This window comes from Schizophyllum commune (assembly GCF_000143185.2).
Source record: "Schizophyllum commune H4-8 unplaced genomic scaffold SCHCOscaffold_5, whole genome shotgun sequence".
NCBI classification, from domain to species: Eukaryota; Fungi; Basidiomycota; class Agaricomycetes; order Agaricales; family Schizophyllaceae; genus Schizophyllum; species Schizophyllum commune.
Genome location: NW_026089542.1, coordinates 961,919 through 974,157, shown reverse-complemented (window position 1 = coordinate 974,157; position 12,239 = coordinate 961,919). Strand labels below are relative to the sequence as shown.

General features: G+C 58.5%; 6 protein-coding genes across 6 annotated transcripts; 2 read left to right on the top strand and 4 right to left on the bottom strand.

Moving 5' to 3' along the window:
* Positions 1 to 14: 14 nt before the first annotated feature.
* SCHCODRAFT_02687478 (uncharacterized protein) lies at positions 15 to 4,256 on the top strand. Its single transcript, XM_050346797.1, has 10 exons — positions 15 to 327; positions 375 to 459; positions 510 to 776; positions 826 to 1,008; positions 1,056 to 1,610; positions 1,663 to 1,925; positions 1,973 to 2,037; positions 2,094 to 3,716; positions 3,770 to 3,970; positions 4,026 to 4,256. The coding sequence occupies exons 1-10, from the start codon at positions 200 to 202 to the stop codon at positions 4,097 to 4,099; spliced, it is 3,444 nt and encodes a 1,147-aa protein (XP_050200443.1). The 5' UTR covers positions 15 to 199; the 3' UTR covers positions 4,100 to 4,256.
* Positions 4,257 to 4,329: 73 nt separating this feature from the next.
* On the top strand, positions 4,330 to 5,250 carry SCHCODRAFT_02621694 (acyl-CoA N-acyltransferase). Its single transcript, XM_003037818.2, has 6 exons — positions 4,330 to 4,363; positions 4,414 to 4,483; positions 4,539 to 4,626; positions 4,760 to 4,869; positions 4,959 to 5,087; positions 5,142 to 5,250. The coding sequence occupies exons 1-6, from the start codon at positions 4,343 to 4,345 to the stop codon at positions 5,192 to 5,194; spliced, it is 471 nt and encodes a 156-aa protein (XP_003037864.1). The 5' UTR covers positions 4,330 to 4,342; the 3' UTR covers positions 5,195 to 5,250.
* SCHCODRAFT_02621691 (uncharacterized protein) lies at positions 5,181 to 6,917 on the bottom strand. Its single transcript, XM_003036469.2, has 5 exons — positions 6,537 to 6,917; positions 6,376 to 6,485; positions 6,215 to 6,326; positions 5,705 to 6,141; positions 5,181 to 5,649 (listed from the first exon to the last, which is right to left on the bottom strand). Exons 1-5 carry the CDS (start codon positions 6,777 to 6,779, stop codon positions 5,274 to 5,276), a joined length of 1,278 nt encoding a protein of 425 aa, XP_003036515.1. The 5' UTR covers positions 6,780 to 6,917; the 3' UTR covers positions 5,181 to 5,273.
* Positions 6,918 to 7,135: 218 nt separating this feature from the next.
* Positions 7,136 to 8,105, bottom strand: SCHCODRAFT_02666503 (uncharacterized protein; the record flags this gene model as incomplete). The annotated part of the gene is made up of 2 exons (XM_003036468.1): positions 7,136 to 7,555; positions 7,617 to 8,105. The coding sequence occupies 2 exons, from the start codon at positions 8,103 to 8,105 to the stop codon at positions 7,136 to 7,138; spliced, it is 909 nt and encodes a 302-aa protein (XP_003036514.1).
* Positions 8,106 to 8,547: 442 nt separating this feature from the next.
* SCHCODRAFT_0102517 (uncharacterized protein) lies at positions 8,548 to 9,513 on the bottom strand (the record flags this gene model as incomplete). Its single annotated transcript, XM_003036467.2, has 4 exons — positions 8,548 to 8,812; positions 8,872 to 9,092; positions 9,147 to 9,431; positions 9,508 to 9,513. The coding sequence occupies 4 exons, from the start codon at positions 9,511 to 9,513 to the stop codon at positions 8,548 to 8,550; spliced, it is 777 nt and encodes a 258-aa protein (XP_003036513.1).
* Positions 9,514 to 9,942: 429 nt separating this feature from the next.
* On the bottom strand, positions 9,943 to 12,216 carry SCHCODRAFT_02687474 (uncharacterized protein). Its single transcript, XM_003036466.3, has 2 exons — positions 11,930 to 12,216; positions 9,943 to 11,883 (listed from the first exon to the last, which is right to left on the bottom strand). The coding sequence occupies exons 1-2, from the start codon at positions 12,174 to 12,176 to the stop codon at positions 10,013 to 10,015; spliced, it is 2,118 nt and encodes a 705-aa protein (XP_003036512.1). The 5' UTR covers positions 12,177 to 12,216; the 3' UTR covers positions 9,943 to 10,012.
* Positions 12,217 to 12,239: the final 23 nt, after the last annotated feature.

Sequence of the window (12,239 nt, the reverse complement as noted above, 5' to 3'; positions counted from 1 at the left end):
AAGTACTGCTCAATTTTAGAGGGAGCCTGGTCCCGACTTTCCTCGATATTCCCTCTGCACTTCTATTCCTCTTTTCGCCGCTTTCAACGACGACGGCGCCGACGTCAGCGACGACGAGCAGAGCGTTGCCAAATCAGGAAGTCGTCTTATCCACGCGTTGATTCCGAGAATCCGAAGCGCCTCACTGCCCGCCATCATCATGCCCGACGAGCTCGAGGAATATCTCGCCGTCCTCAAAGCGACATACGACTACGATGCGACGGAACCCGACGAGTGCACCATCAAGGAGAACCAGCTCCTCCTGCTCCTCCAGCGCGTCGATGACGAGTAAGTTGATCTACAGTCGTGCCGCCCCAATCTCACGCGCGGCGTAGCTGGTGGAAGATCAAGGTGAAGGGCGAGTCTGCGGACGACGATGAGACCCCGAGCGGCATGGTGCCCGCCGCGTACGTCGAGCCGGTGAGTAGACGTACACCGTGCCTGCAGCACCTCCGCTCATTCCCGGACAGGCCGACCGCACGTCAGTAGTCAAGGCGCTTTACGACTACGAAGCGAGTGCGCCAGGGGAGCTCTCAATCAAGGAGGATGAAATCCTTGACGTGTTCTCGACGGCGGACGACTGGCTCCTCGCCCAGACGAGACGAGATGGCGGAAAGGCCGGATATATTCCCGCGAACTACGTTGAAGCTGCGAGTGACGATGCCGAAGCTGAAGCCGAGCCCGTGGCTACTCCCCCTCCCCCGGCCCCGGCGCCTGCCATCATCGTACCCGATTCAGTGCGTCCTATACTCCCTCTTCACTTCCTGCTTACAGCGTGCAATCCAGCCGCCCAAGCCCGCGTATGTGGACCCTGAAGAGCGTGTCGCGTCCACCAAGGCAGAGTCGGCCGCCAAAGCAGACGCTATCAAGACATGGGCCATCTCTGAAGTCGACTCTAAGAACAAGAAGAAGAAGGGCACGCTTGGAGTCGGCAACGGTGCCGTGTTCTTTGCCAGCGAATCCGACAAGGTGCGTATAGATGATGTGCAATCTTTTCACGGCTCATGCCTTTGCAGACCCCAGTCAAGAAGTGGCCAACCTCTCACATCACGCACATATCCACAGAAAAGTCCAAGCACATACACCTTGACATCGCCGGCGACGAGCCAGTCAGCCTTCACTTCCATGCCGGCTCTAAGGATACTGCCGATGAGATCATCGACAAGCTCGAGACGTCCCGTGCTATTGCTACGGAAGCCGAAGCCGGTGGCAAAGAGGAGGAAGAGGCAGAGGAAGAAGCACCAAAGCCAACGCGCGCGGTTCCCCCAGCTTCCCTCGGACTCGGTGGCTCTTCTGGCAACAGGAAGCCCTCGGTCCACTTCTCACCTTTGTCGCCTCAGGTCATTCCCCCACGAGAAGAGGCATCCGACGACGAAGACGAGGACGGTCACGTCAATGGCGCTGGCGGAGAGCCCGCTACTGCCTTGTATGACTTCGAGGCAGACGGAGAGGACGAACTGTCTGTCGCTGCTGGCGAGAAGCTGACAATCATTGAGAAGGATGGCGATGAGTGGTGGAAGTGCCGTAACGCCAAGGGAGCTGAGGGTGTCGTGCCCGCTAGCTACCTCGAGGTGACGCGAACTTCTGAATCTGTCCGTCACAATTCTGACCCTTGTCTTGTAGGTCGCTACTGGGTCTGCTGCCCTCTCAGGCTCCGCCGTCGAGGACGATGACGAGGAGGAGGAGGAGACCTCCGCCAAGGACGCCGCTGCAGAGCAGGCAGAGAAGGACCGGATAAGGGAGAAAGAGAGGCAGCTCGAGGAGCGAGAGCGTGAGCTCAAGCGGAAGGAGGAAGCACAGCGGCGGGCAGAACAAGCGGCGCAGAAGGCCGAGGAGGAGAGGCGAAAGCGTCATGAAGCGCGCGATGCGCACAAGAAGACACAACCGTACGGTGTTCCTATTTCTCTCGACTCTTTCGCTAAATTGACGACAGCGATAGTAATGAACGTGTTCCGAGACCCTCTTCTGCTGCCGCTCGCCCATCTGCTGAGCGTGAACGTATGTTCAACATTCTCCTGCATGAGAAGGCATATCGTTGACATATCTTACAACAGGCCCACCGCCGGATCAGACCAGAATATGGCACGATCGCACTGGCCAATTCCGCGTCGAGGCTGCTTTCCTGGGTGTCAACAATGGCAAATTCCGCTTGCACAAAGTCAACGGTGTTATCGTTGAGGTCCCCCAGGAGAAGATGAGCGCCGAGGACGTGCGCTACGTCGAGAAGCTCACGCGCGGGAACAACCGCAAGTCGCGCGGCCCGCCAGGACCCAACGACGATGACGACGTCCCGCTCGCGATGACGGCTCCTAAGCGTGCATCGGTCCCGCCACCTCAGCAGCCTAAGAAGCCCCGCGTCGACTGGTTCGAATTCTTCCTCAGCGCAGGGTGCGACATCGATGACTGCACTCGCTACGCCGCGTCGTTCGAGCGTGACAAGATCGACGAGGCAATCCTGCCAGACATCACGGAGAGCACGATGCGTTCGCTGGGCTTGCGCGAGGGCGATATCATCCGCGTCAAGAAGCTTATTGACCAGCGCAAGCCGAAGGTCGAGAAGCCCAGTGCAGCCTTGGAGGAGCAGATGCGCAAGGACGAGGAGCTCGCGCGTAGGCTGCAGGAGGAAGAGCAGCAGGGCCGCAAGCCGGCGCCCAACCTGTTCAGTGGACCGGGAGGCGCGCTGAAGAACCCCGCGAAGCCACCGCGTCGTGGTCGCCCCGAGCCCAGCAAGACGTTGCCGCCGACGTTTGTGGGTGCGGATGGGATCGCGGCCGCTTCGGCGCGCGTTGGCAGCCCAGCGCAGACTACGTCGCCCGTGTCGGCGCCGCCGAGGACGAGCTCCGCCGGAGCAAGTGCTGCTCCAGCGACTCAGCCCAGCGGCTTCGACGACGATGCCTGGACTGTCAGGCCAAGCTCTACCGTGGCGGATAGGACGCCCTCTGCACCTCCGACATCGACGCCCGCTACCGCCCCGCCTCCGGCACCAGCACCACCTCCGGTCCCAGCGCCACCTGTCGCTGCGCCCGCCCCTGCACCTGCACAGCCTGCTGCCAACCTGGCGAACAAGACCGAGTCCGATATCTTCGACCAGTTGGCGCGCCTCAGCGAGCTGCGGAAGACGCAGAGCCCGGCTGCTGCGACGCCTCCACCAGCCGTTGCTCCTACGCCGCCCATCGCAGCGCAGCCTACCGGCTACCAACAGGGAATGGGCATGGGTTCCTCGCCATCGCCCATTGGTCAACTGCAACCTCAGAACACCGCCGTCCCCTACAACGGCCCACGTGGTCCCTTCGCCCCCGTACCCGCCAATCAAGGCCTCTTGCAGCCTCTCATTCCAACGCAGACCGGGTACAACAGCTTCGTCCCAACGCGGCCGACGTCCGCGCTGCAAGGTTCGCCGTTCGCGGGCGGTGTGCCAGCGTCGCAGTTCCTCGCGAGCCAACCGACGGGCTTCCAACCCATGCAGCCGCAGCCAACAGGATTCCAGCCAATGCAGAGCCAGCCTACAGGCTTCCCGGGGATGCAGAGCCAGCCAACTGGATTCCCGGGGTTACAACCCCAGGCGACGGGCTTCCCTGGAATGCAGCAGCAGCAACCGATGATGGCGCAGCCGACGGGGATGCCGATGGGTGGGAGTCCCTTCCAGGGCGGTGGCTTCGGTGGTGGTGTGCAAACGAGTGAGTGAATCAGTCGTAGGGACTTTGGGCAACAGCTAACAGATGACCTGTAGATCCGACTGGCTTCAATCCCGGCATGAGCATGGGCAACTTCAACAACGGGATGGCCTCCCCACCACCACTGCCGCAGCAGCAGTCGCCGCAGAAGGACACCTCGCCGGCCAACATTTTCGCGCAGATGAAGTCGGGTACCTTCGCCAGCGAGAATGCGCCGCAGGACGCGAGCAAGTACGATGCGCTGCGGCCACAACAACGTGAGCCTTCCTGCATCATCTTCCCCTCCTCCCCTCTTACAGACGACTTTCGCAGCGATGATGGCTCAGCCCACTGGCTGGGTAGGCGGAGGCTTCCAAGGCGGATATGGCATGGGATACCAGCGATGATAGTTAGATATAACGACGTATATATATTCAATATCTTTCCAACACTCCCTTCGACCTCTCTGATACCTCGCCCTATAGCCTACGGACGCCCTTCCTTATATCTTGAATAAATTTCCTCTTGTTCAGTACGATAGCGTAGTGGTGGGGGTTGTGCGCCATTGTTCTCGGAAGCGGCCCGGTGGGCCGGGTTCCCTCGGCTTGCCTCGATCTCGAGTTCTTGCCTTCCTCGACGACGCCCACAAAATGAATATCAGACCGGCCAGAGTTCGTGGAATGCCCTTTCTCGCGTGAAAAGTGCTTGATGATACCCTCAGGTCGAGGATGAGATGGGCATGCAGGCCTGCAATCTGCAGAATCTGCCCGAGAACTACACGATGAAGTACTGTGCGTGTCGGATTTCCTTCACATGCCCCATAGACTGAGCCTCCCCTTCGTCCAGACCTCTACCATGGCTTGACCTGGCCCGGTCTGTCCTATGTGGCTGAAGACCACAAGGGTCGCATCGTGGGGTACATCCTCGCGAAGATGTACGTCCGATCGCAGCTGCATCTTCAGTCTCCCCCACCCATTTGCGCATCATCTCTTACAACCCCTTCTCTACACTGAACTCCCACATACAAAATCAATTCCCGACAACATGCATCTAACATAACTTCGCAGGGAAGAAGACGTCCCCGAGGGCGAGCACCCTCACGGGCACGTCACTTCCATCTCCGTCTTGCGCTCCTACCGCCGGCTCGGACTCGCGAAGAAGCTCATGATACAATCTCGTACGTCCCATATCACGGTGGAATGACCGATCGGCAGCTGACCTGTTCTTCACCGTCCCTTTTCATAACCTTCCCCACCGATCACACAGAGGAAGCCATGTCCTCAATATACGGCGCCGCCTACGTCTCCCTGCACGTCCGAAAATCGAATCGCGCCGCCCTTGGCCTTTACCGTGACACTCTCGGCTTCACGGTCAAGGATATCGAGAAGGGATACTGTGCGTATCCCCTTCATACTCCAACCCATCTCGTGCTGATCGCGCCGCTGGTAGACGCGGACGGCGAGGACGCGTACGCGATGAAGCTGATGCTAACGCCCCGCTGAACATCGAACGTACAAGTGTATCCAAAATAGACATAAAATACAGAAAAAGATGTCATAAAGTACATGGCGTGCGCTCGCCTCAAGCCTCGGGTGGCTTCGGCAATGCGACCGCGTCGCCCTCGCCAGTGGACGGATCCTGTGGTATTGGATCCGATGCTCCCGGCTGCTCAGAGCTTGGTGTTGCTGGTGCAGCAGCTGACGCACCGGCGACCATGACCCCGCGATGCAAGAATACAGCCTGCCTGATGAACTTCGCGGTCTCCAGTCCGAGCTCGTAGTACCCGTCGTTCGTCGCGCCGCTGAACATGCCCGTGTGGGCTTCGAGTTCATCTGCAGCGAGCTCGTTTTTGGCGGGGGCGAAGTGGGAGTAGGCGCGTGAGATGCGTTTGGGGAGAACGACGAAGGTGCGGGAGGAGAAGTAGGTGGGTGGAGAGGGCGGAAGAAAGGTGTAGAACCTAAGAAGACTTGGAATTAAGTATGCAAAAGGGAGGCGAGGGCATAATTACGCACGTCTTGAACAGCACCCCGTGCTGCTCCTCGAAGTCGACCAGCCCTTCCACCCGCGCGTTCATCCTCTTCTCGTTCCATAGCTCGCCCACATACTTCAGGTGGTCCGTCACCCATGACAGACCCAGGTTCAGGTCGTCTCTTCGCCAGTATGCGCCGCCAGCCACGGCACCTGCTGCCACCGCCCCGCCGACCGCGTACAGCGCAGGCACGGCCCACTTCGCCCATCCCGATTGGTTATTGGAGTCGCTGGGTTGCTTGTCGGTGTCAGGAGCAGTGATCAGGCCAGCAGGTGCTTTGGACTTGTCGTTGGTGGGTTTCTTGGATCCGAAGCCCGCGAAGCCGCCGAGGAGGGCGCTACCGAGGGTCTTTGCGGTCGAGGCGTATTCGACGGCCTTCGTCGCGCTGTTCTTGAAGACGAAGGGGTGGACGCCGAGGTACTGGGATGGAGATGAGCATCGGGTGGGGAAAGGGGTGTGTAGGAAGAGGTAAGGGGAGGGGGCAGTGACGCACAGGTGTGTCGAATGCCAGCACAGCAATGATCTTCGGCCACAGGGGCGCAGAGGTGTCAGGTCGTGTCTGGATGAACTCTTGCAGGGTGTCCGCTGCGAGGATACCGCCCATACTGCAGATTGTTAGCTGCTGTTCTCTTCAACATTACGACGGCTGCGCACCTATGCCCAGCTAACACGATCTTCACATTCCCCGCCCCCACACCCGTAGACACTTCCCGCTCAACCGTCTTCGTCGTCAACCACTCCGAGAATCGGTTCACAGCTTCCGTCTCCCTGACCGTCAGCTCTCCTATACGTTCCAAGCAAGCACTGACACTCACCAAATTCCCCTTCGTCTCATATTGAGGGAACACCACGCAGTCAACGACCGCGTCAGAGATGGCTTCAGAGAGGATGTGCTGCAGTCGGTCGGGGAAGTGTTGGAAGGTCTCGTCATCGCCCTTGAACCCGTGTATGAAGACGACGAGGACGTTGTCCTTAGGCGGTTCTTTGCCCTTGCCCTTCTCGTCTGTCGTTGGTGTGGGGGAAGTACGAGACGAGGTCAAATCTGGGCTTCCAGACATGATGGAGTGGGGCGTTTAGCCACAACGTAGTCTCAAGATCCGAGGGGGCGACGGAGAGCTCTCTCTGTCATACGATCAGAGGCAGGCCTACGCAGGACTAGTCGATGGTCGCGGTGGCGCACAGGAAGGATCCACGGCCCACCGGGCCTGGCTCCGGTGGCGATTCAGAAGGAGGATCCGGCAACTGCCGATCTAATGATTTCGACAACGCAAGGCCGTCTTTTGGACTTGATAGAGAGAGGCTGTACTTTGAAGCCCGTCTTCACTCTCAGCATTTTCTCTCCGGATAACAAGCGGAGAACGATCAATCAAACTTGCGCAGCTAGACATATTTTTCAGACTGAGTTGTATTCCAATCATTCGAACCCTACGTCTTCGGATTCGCATTGCAATCCAGGCCTGTGAGCGTGTCTCGTTAGCATTCTGAAGGAACAAAAACTGTCGAACGGACCAAGATCATGGCTGAAAGTCGTGCCCAGAAACACCCTGACTGCACCCAACGACTTCACGTTGGACGATTCCACCACGGAGCGAAGGCCGTCACCCAGCACACCCGCGGACACACCGGAGGCAAAGGGGGACGTCCCGAGCAGGGAGTGATTTGCAAGGGACTCAGGGAGCCATCCAATCTGGCCAAAGTCGAAGATGACCGGTCGCCCGGCGGTATCGACACCGAAATTGCTGGGGTCCATGTCGGACTGGGTAAGGACTAGTGGTTCGTCGGCAATGCTAATGTCGGCGATACTGGGCTGGCGGCGACGGATACTCGAGATGGCCTACGGAGAACGTGTCAGGCTACTTAGCAGGAGGGGCAAGCCACGTAGCGAGTGGACGAACCTTGTTCAGGAAGCGTTCTAACGCGGCAGAGCTGGTGAAAGGTAGCGGCGCACAGCTGTCCTTGAATATCCGGTGCCAAGCACGTCCGCCACCCAAAGGGCCGAGCGCGACACCGGGAGGCGCTGGCTGACGACGCAGCCATAGCACAGCCGCAGCTACCTTTTGTACCAGTGCCTCCATAGGGACTTCTGCCGTCTCGACAAACTCCATGACAGCGTACGTGAGATGCTCGTGCGCGAAGATGTGGTGGATTGCTGGGACGCGCGGCGCGTCCTGGTCACTGCGAGCGGCCTTGGAAAGCTCCTTCTGCGTAGCGGCTTCAGATGCGAAGCTCAAGGTGTCACCAAACTTGACGAAATATCTGGTGTCGTCGATGATGAAAGGGATGCATCGTCTATAGTCGATTTTTTGGGCATGTGCGAGCTCGTGCTGGGCGCAGGCAGCCACGATTTCCTGCTCGCATGCGGCGAAAGAAGCGCTTGATGCCATGTACACGGATGTCACGAGATAATGAGCGGGTCCTCTGAAGGTTGGAAGATGAGTGAAAGGAAGACAGAGTCATCTGGGTTTTTTAGTGCGATGAAGAGCGCTAGTATAGGTCTGAAACAGGTTCCCGGTACTTGCCGTGTCCCTTTGCCTCCGTTGCGACATGCGGCGTTGACGCTAGTAATGGGACAATAATCGCCCGATTGGGATACTAGCGACCATTTGGCATGCCCCAGTGCTCACTCAAAGCATATCAGATGGGCGGGTACTTCTCCAGCGATCGCAAAAATCCAAATAGAACAGTTGAATTGACTTTACGCATCTGCGAAGCGAGAGTCGCGGCAAGAGAGACATAAACATGATCATAAAGGCAAGCATACAATTATCCGATACCATAATGTGTTCACATGTACACTATGTGGACGACTTCGTTGGGAAAAGCAGCTCAGTATAAGCCGTATTTCTTCAGCTTCTCCGCGTGGCGTGGAGGCGCCGAGCTCCAGATCGTTTCGTCGATGAGCCGATGCGTTGTATCATCCCAGCTGAGGAACCTCCCGCGCCCGACCCTCACGGTAGCCCTCTTCGTGGTCCCGTCGTCGCCCCTCAGGTACGTGGTAAGCAGCTCATGGCAGAGGTCCTTGCTTGCTTCTTCACGGGAGTGCTCATCGGAGATGATACCCTGATCGACATAAAGGGTATAGACGCGAAGACTGCATCATAACAGGTTAGGCAAGGGCGAAAACAGGCGAGGAGAATGGCAGGAACGTACAGATGATGACCGCAACCCTTCCAGAATTCAGCTTGGGTGTAGCTGAAGAACAGGAACCTATGCATGCGTTGGGTCACAACGGCATCGACCAGTTCGCCCAGAGTCGTCCCTTGCTTGAGACTGTAGCTCCTTACATGAGCAGCGCTGTTGGTTGGTCCGGCATATTGGAGGAGCTTCATGGTATAAGCGCCCGCCGCATAGTCATCGTAACAGATCAGGATCTATCCAAATTCGTGAGTTAGCCAAATGCCGGGTATAACCAGAAAGCGACTTACGTCGTTTACGTCCGGGATCGTGTAACTAGCGTCGGCCTCGTCGTTCACTTCCATGGAGAGGCGGGCGGCAAAATACGTCTTGCGTCCAATTACGATGGGCGTCTCCATGAGCGCCGAAAAGACCATATGATTCTTGACATACATGTCCTCGGCAGGCATGGATATGTCTAGCCATTCAACGCGCAAAAGGTTGGTACGGAGGGCCCTAATGTTCGCCGGTGCTTTGTTGGCAGGACCCTGACTTCCAGCGGCATCCCACTCGTCGATATTGTCGAAGTCGTAAACCTAACGAGGAAGAGAGAAAAGGGGGAGAACGGCGCTATGAGCAAGGAATAGCGTGAATGTGACGAGTCAGACTCACAGGCATCTGAGTCTGAAGGCAAGGGTTGTTCGATGAAGCTGGTGCGAGCGGTGGAATTCAGAGGGCGTCCTCTGAAGGTTAGGTGGCCTGCGATTCTGCAGGCATTATATACTAAAGGGCACGCTTATTGTACACTGACCACTATACAAGGTAAGGTCGCGCAACGTGTAGCATGGCGGGGGAATACCTGCAGCGGCGGTCAAGAGCGGAGTGCCCAGGTCGCTCGTGGCGCAGGTCCGACTTTCGAGCGCCTGTCAGAAGAGATATCGCTGAGAAGATGCCGGAGCTGCGCAAGTTGGTCCCTACAAGGGGACCTTGTCCTCAGCTCCCCCAGTGCCGGCACACAAAAGCCGGCACACCGACGACTGACATTACCTTGAGACAACAGCGCCCAGCCATCAGAGCCGAAGAGCCGTCAGATGGACGAGAAATGCAGAAAAGTCCCAAAGCATACATCAATTGAAGGAACGACCCTCCACCTACACTCAGGCGAGCAGCCGCATTATCAATAGTACTGACTGTACGACTGGCTCTGACTCTGATACGGAGCTTGCGTTTGCAACGGCGGATACGAGTCCGGGTAGGACAGCTCTTCAAGGGCGTCGACGTCGATGTAGTCCTCGATACTGCCTCCCTGCCGCTCAAAAGAGTCGCCTTCTTCCTCCTCGTCGCCGTAGCTGTCGTCCTGCTCCCGTTCCGCACCGCCGTCTTCCTCGTACTCCTCTTCATACTCGTCTGGGTCCTCGCCCCCGATGTACCGCTCTGGATCGTCGTCGTCGACTATGGTGTAGTGGGGTGCTTCTGAGGCGGCAGGTGCGTGCGTCGATACGTAGGGATCGCCATCCGGGAAGATGCTCATTGCGCAAGAGACGAACTTGTTGTCAGAGGCGCGCGCGACAGTGGACTGGCAAGGTGGTGGAGAAGCAATATGTCGCGAAGGCGGAGGAGATAAAGAGGTCCGTGGAGATGGTGACGGAGAGATAGAGATCGGCCGAGGGGGCTGATGGGCAGGATCCCGTCGGGGCGGCCGAGGCAATGGAGGTGGCGAGTCATCCTCGTCGGAGGAGGGAAGGGGTGGAAGGCTTTGCTCGTCCCTCGGCGTCGACGGCCGTGGGGTGAACCGCTTCGGCGTCGAGGACCGTACCGATGGTGGTCGGGATGTGCGGGCCTTTTGAGGTGTCGCTGGTGATTGTGAGGATGTCAGGACTTTCGACAGTAAATCCCTTGGTGGCGCTTTTGCTGATGCTATAGTCTTGTCGCGGAACTGGCTAGGTTCGGGAACAGGAGGGGGCGCGGTTGCAGATGCTGGGGTCTTTTGTGGCAACGAGGGGGTGGAATTCTGGACAGAGGCCCCGCCTCCAGTCAACTTGGACGATAACGCCGAAGGACTAGTAGGCGCGGGCTTGTTAGACTCCTCGCTCTCCTCCTGCGGCATCGACCCCGACCTCGACCTATCGTCGATGGATTGCCTCTTCCGCTTGCCAGACACCTTCCGCTTGCGGGGTATATGATACCACGATTGGCTTGGGGTGACGAAGCTATACTGGACGCTCGAAGCGTTTGCGGACATGGGGGATGAAGTGTGGGTCGGCGAGACGGAGAGGGATTGCGCGATTGGTTGAGAGGTGGAGGGTTCGTCGGGCGGATACGCAAGCTGCTCTTGGGTGTCTGGTAGTGATCCCTGGGTTTCCGGAGCTTCAGTGCCTGTGGTCTGAGTAGCTGACGCGGATGCGGGATCGTCAGGTGCAGGAGCCTGCGACCACGCCAGCTCGTGCGCATATGCGTCCTGCATCTGGGTGGCATCGAAAGCCTGAGACGGTTTGGTTGTATGTTGCGAGTCCAAGGTCTGCGATTCCTGTTGCACGGATTCTGACTGCGAGGGCTGTCGTTGCTGGATGCTCATGCTATCCGACTGAGCGTCCCAGTCGAGCGTAGCCGTAAGTTGCGTCTCCACTGCCTCCCGCGACGAGGAGGACGACTGCGACGCTGTTGAATGTCGCGCCTCCATACTCGTGGGGAGGTTCTTCGCAGCCTTCTTCTCCCTGTGCCGCGCTATCTGCTCCTCGATGGAGGGCGAGTTGGGGAACGGAGAGATCGAGCCCTGCGACGACGTCGGGGACGATAGAGATGCAAACGTACGCCTGGGTGGCACAAGAAGGTTGATGTTGGGAGGCACCGCGGGTGCTGCTGGAGGGGGACTCGGGGAGCGTTCCCCTTCCGATGGGTACGATAGCTCCTGACGCTCAGGGGATGCACGACCCTCCTCCATCACCGCGTCCTCAATGTCCTGCTCATCCTCATCCGGATACTCCAGCCGTTCGGAGGTTGGGGAAGGGAGGGTATCCGCCGGATTGACATACTGCCACGGCTCTAAGTCTGGACGTGGGTGATGCGCGCGTGTGGGAGGCGTTCCACCACTCACCCTCTTTCTCCACGCGCCGCCTCTTGAGAGCATGCGGGTTGCTCTCATAGGTCTCGGGGTCATTCAGGCTGAGGCTGCGCACCATGCCTTCTTCGATGCGCCGATATAGAGCGACGTCCCGGCGCGGAAGGGGTTGCGCGGTGCGGACATGGGCTTGAACGACATGATCGCGAAGGTCATCAAGCGAGTCAAAGCGCATTGAGCATTGGAACCATTTGCAAACGCGCACTGCCGCGTATTCGTCCATCGCGGCGAGCGGCGCGGATGAGGGGAGGAGGCAAGGGCGGTCCGCGAATATTTGGACCCCACG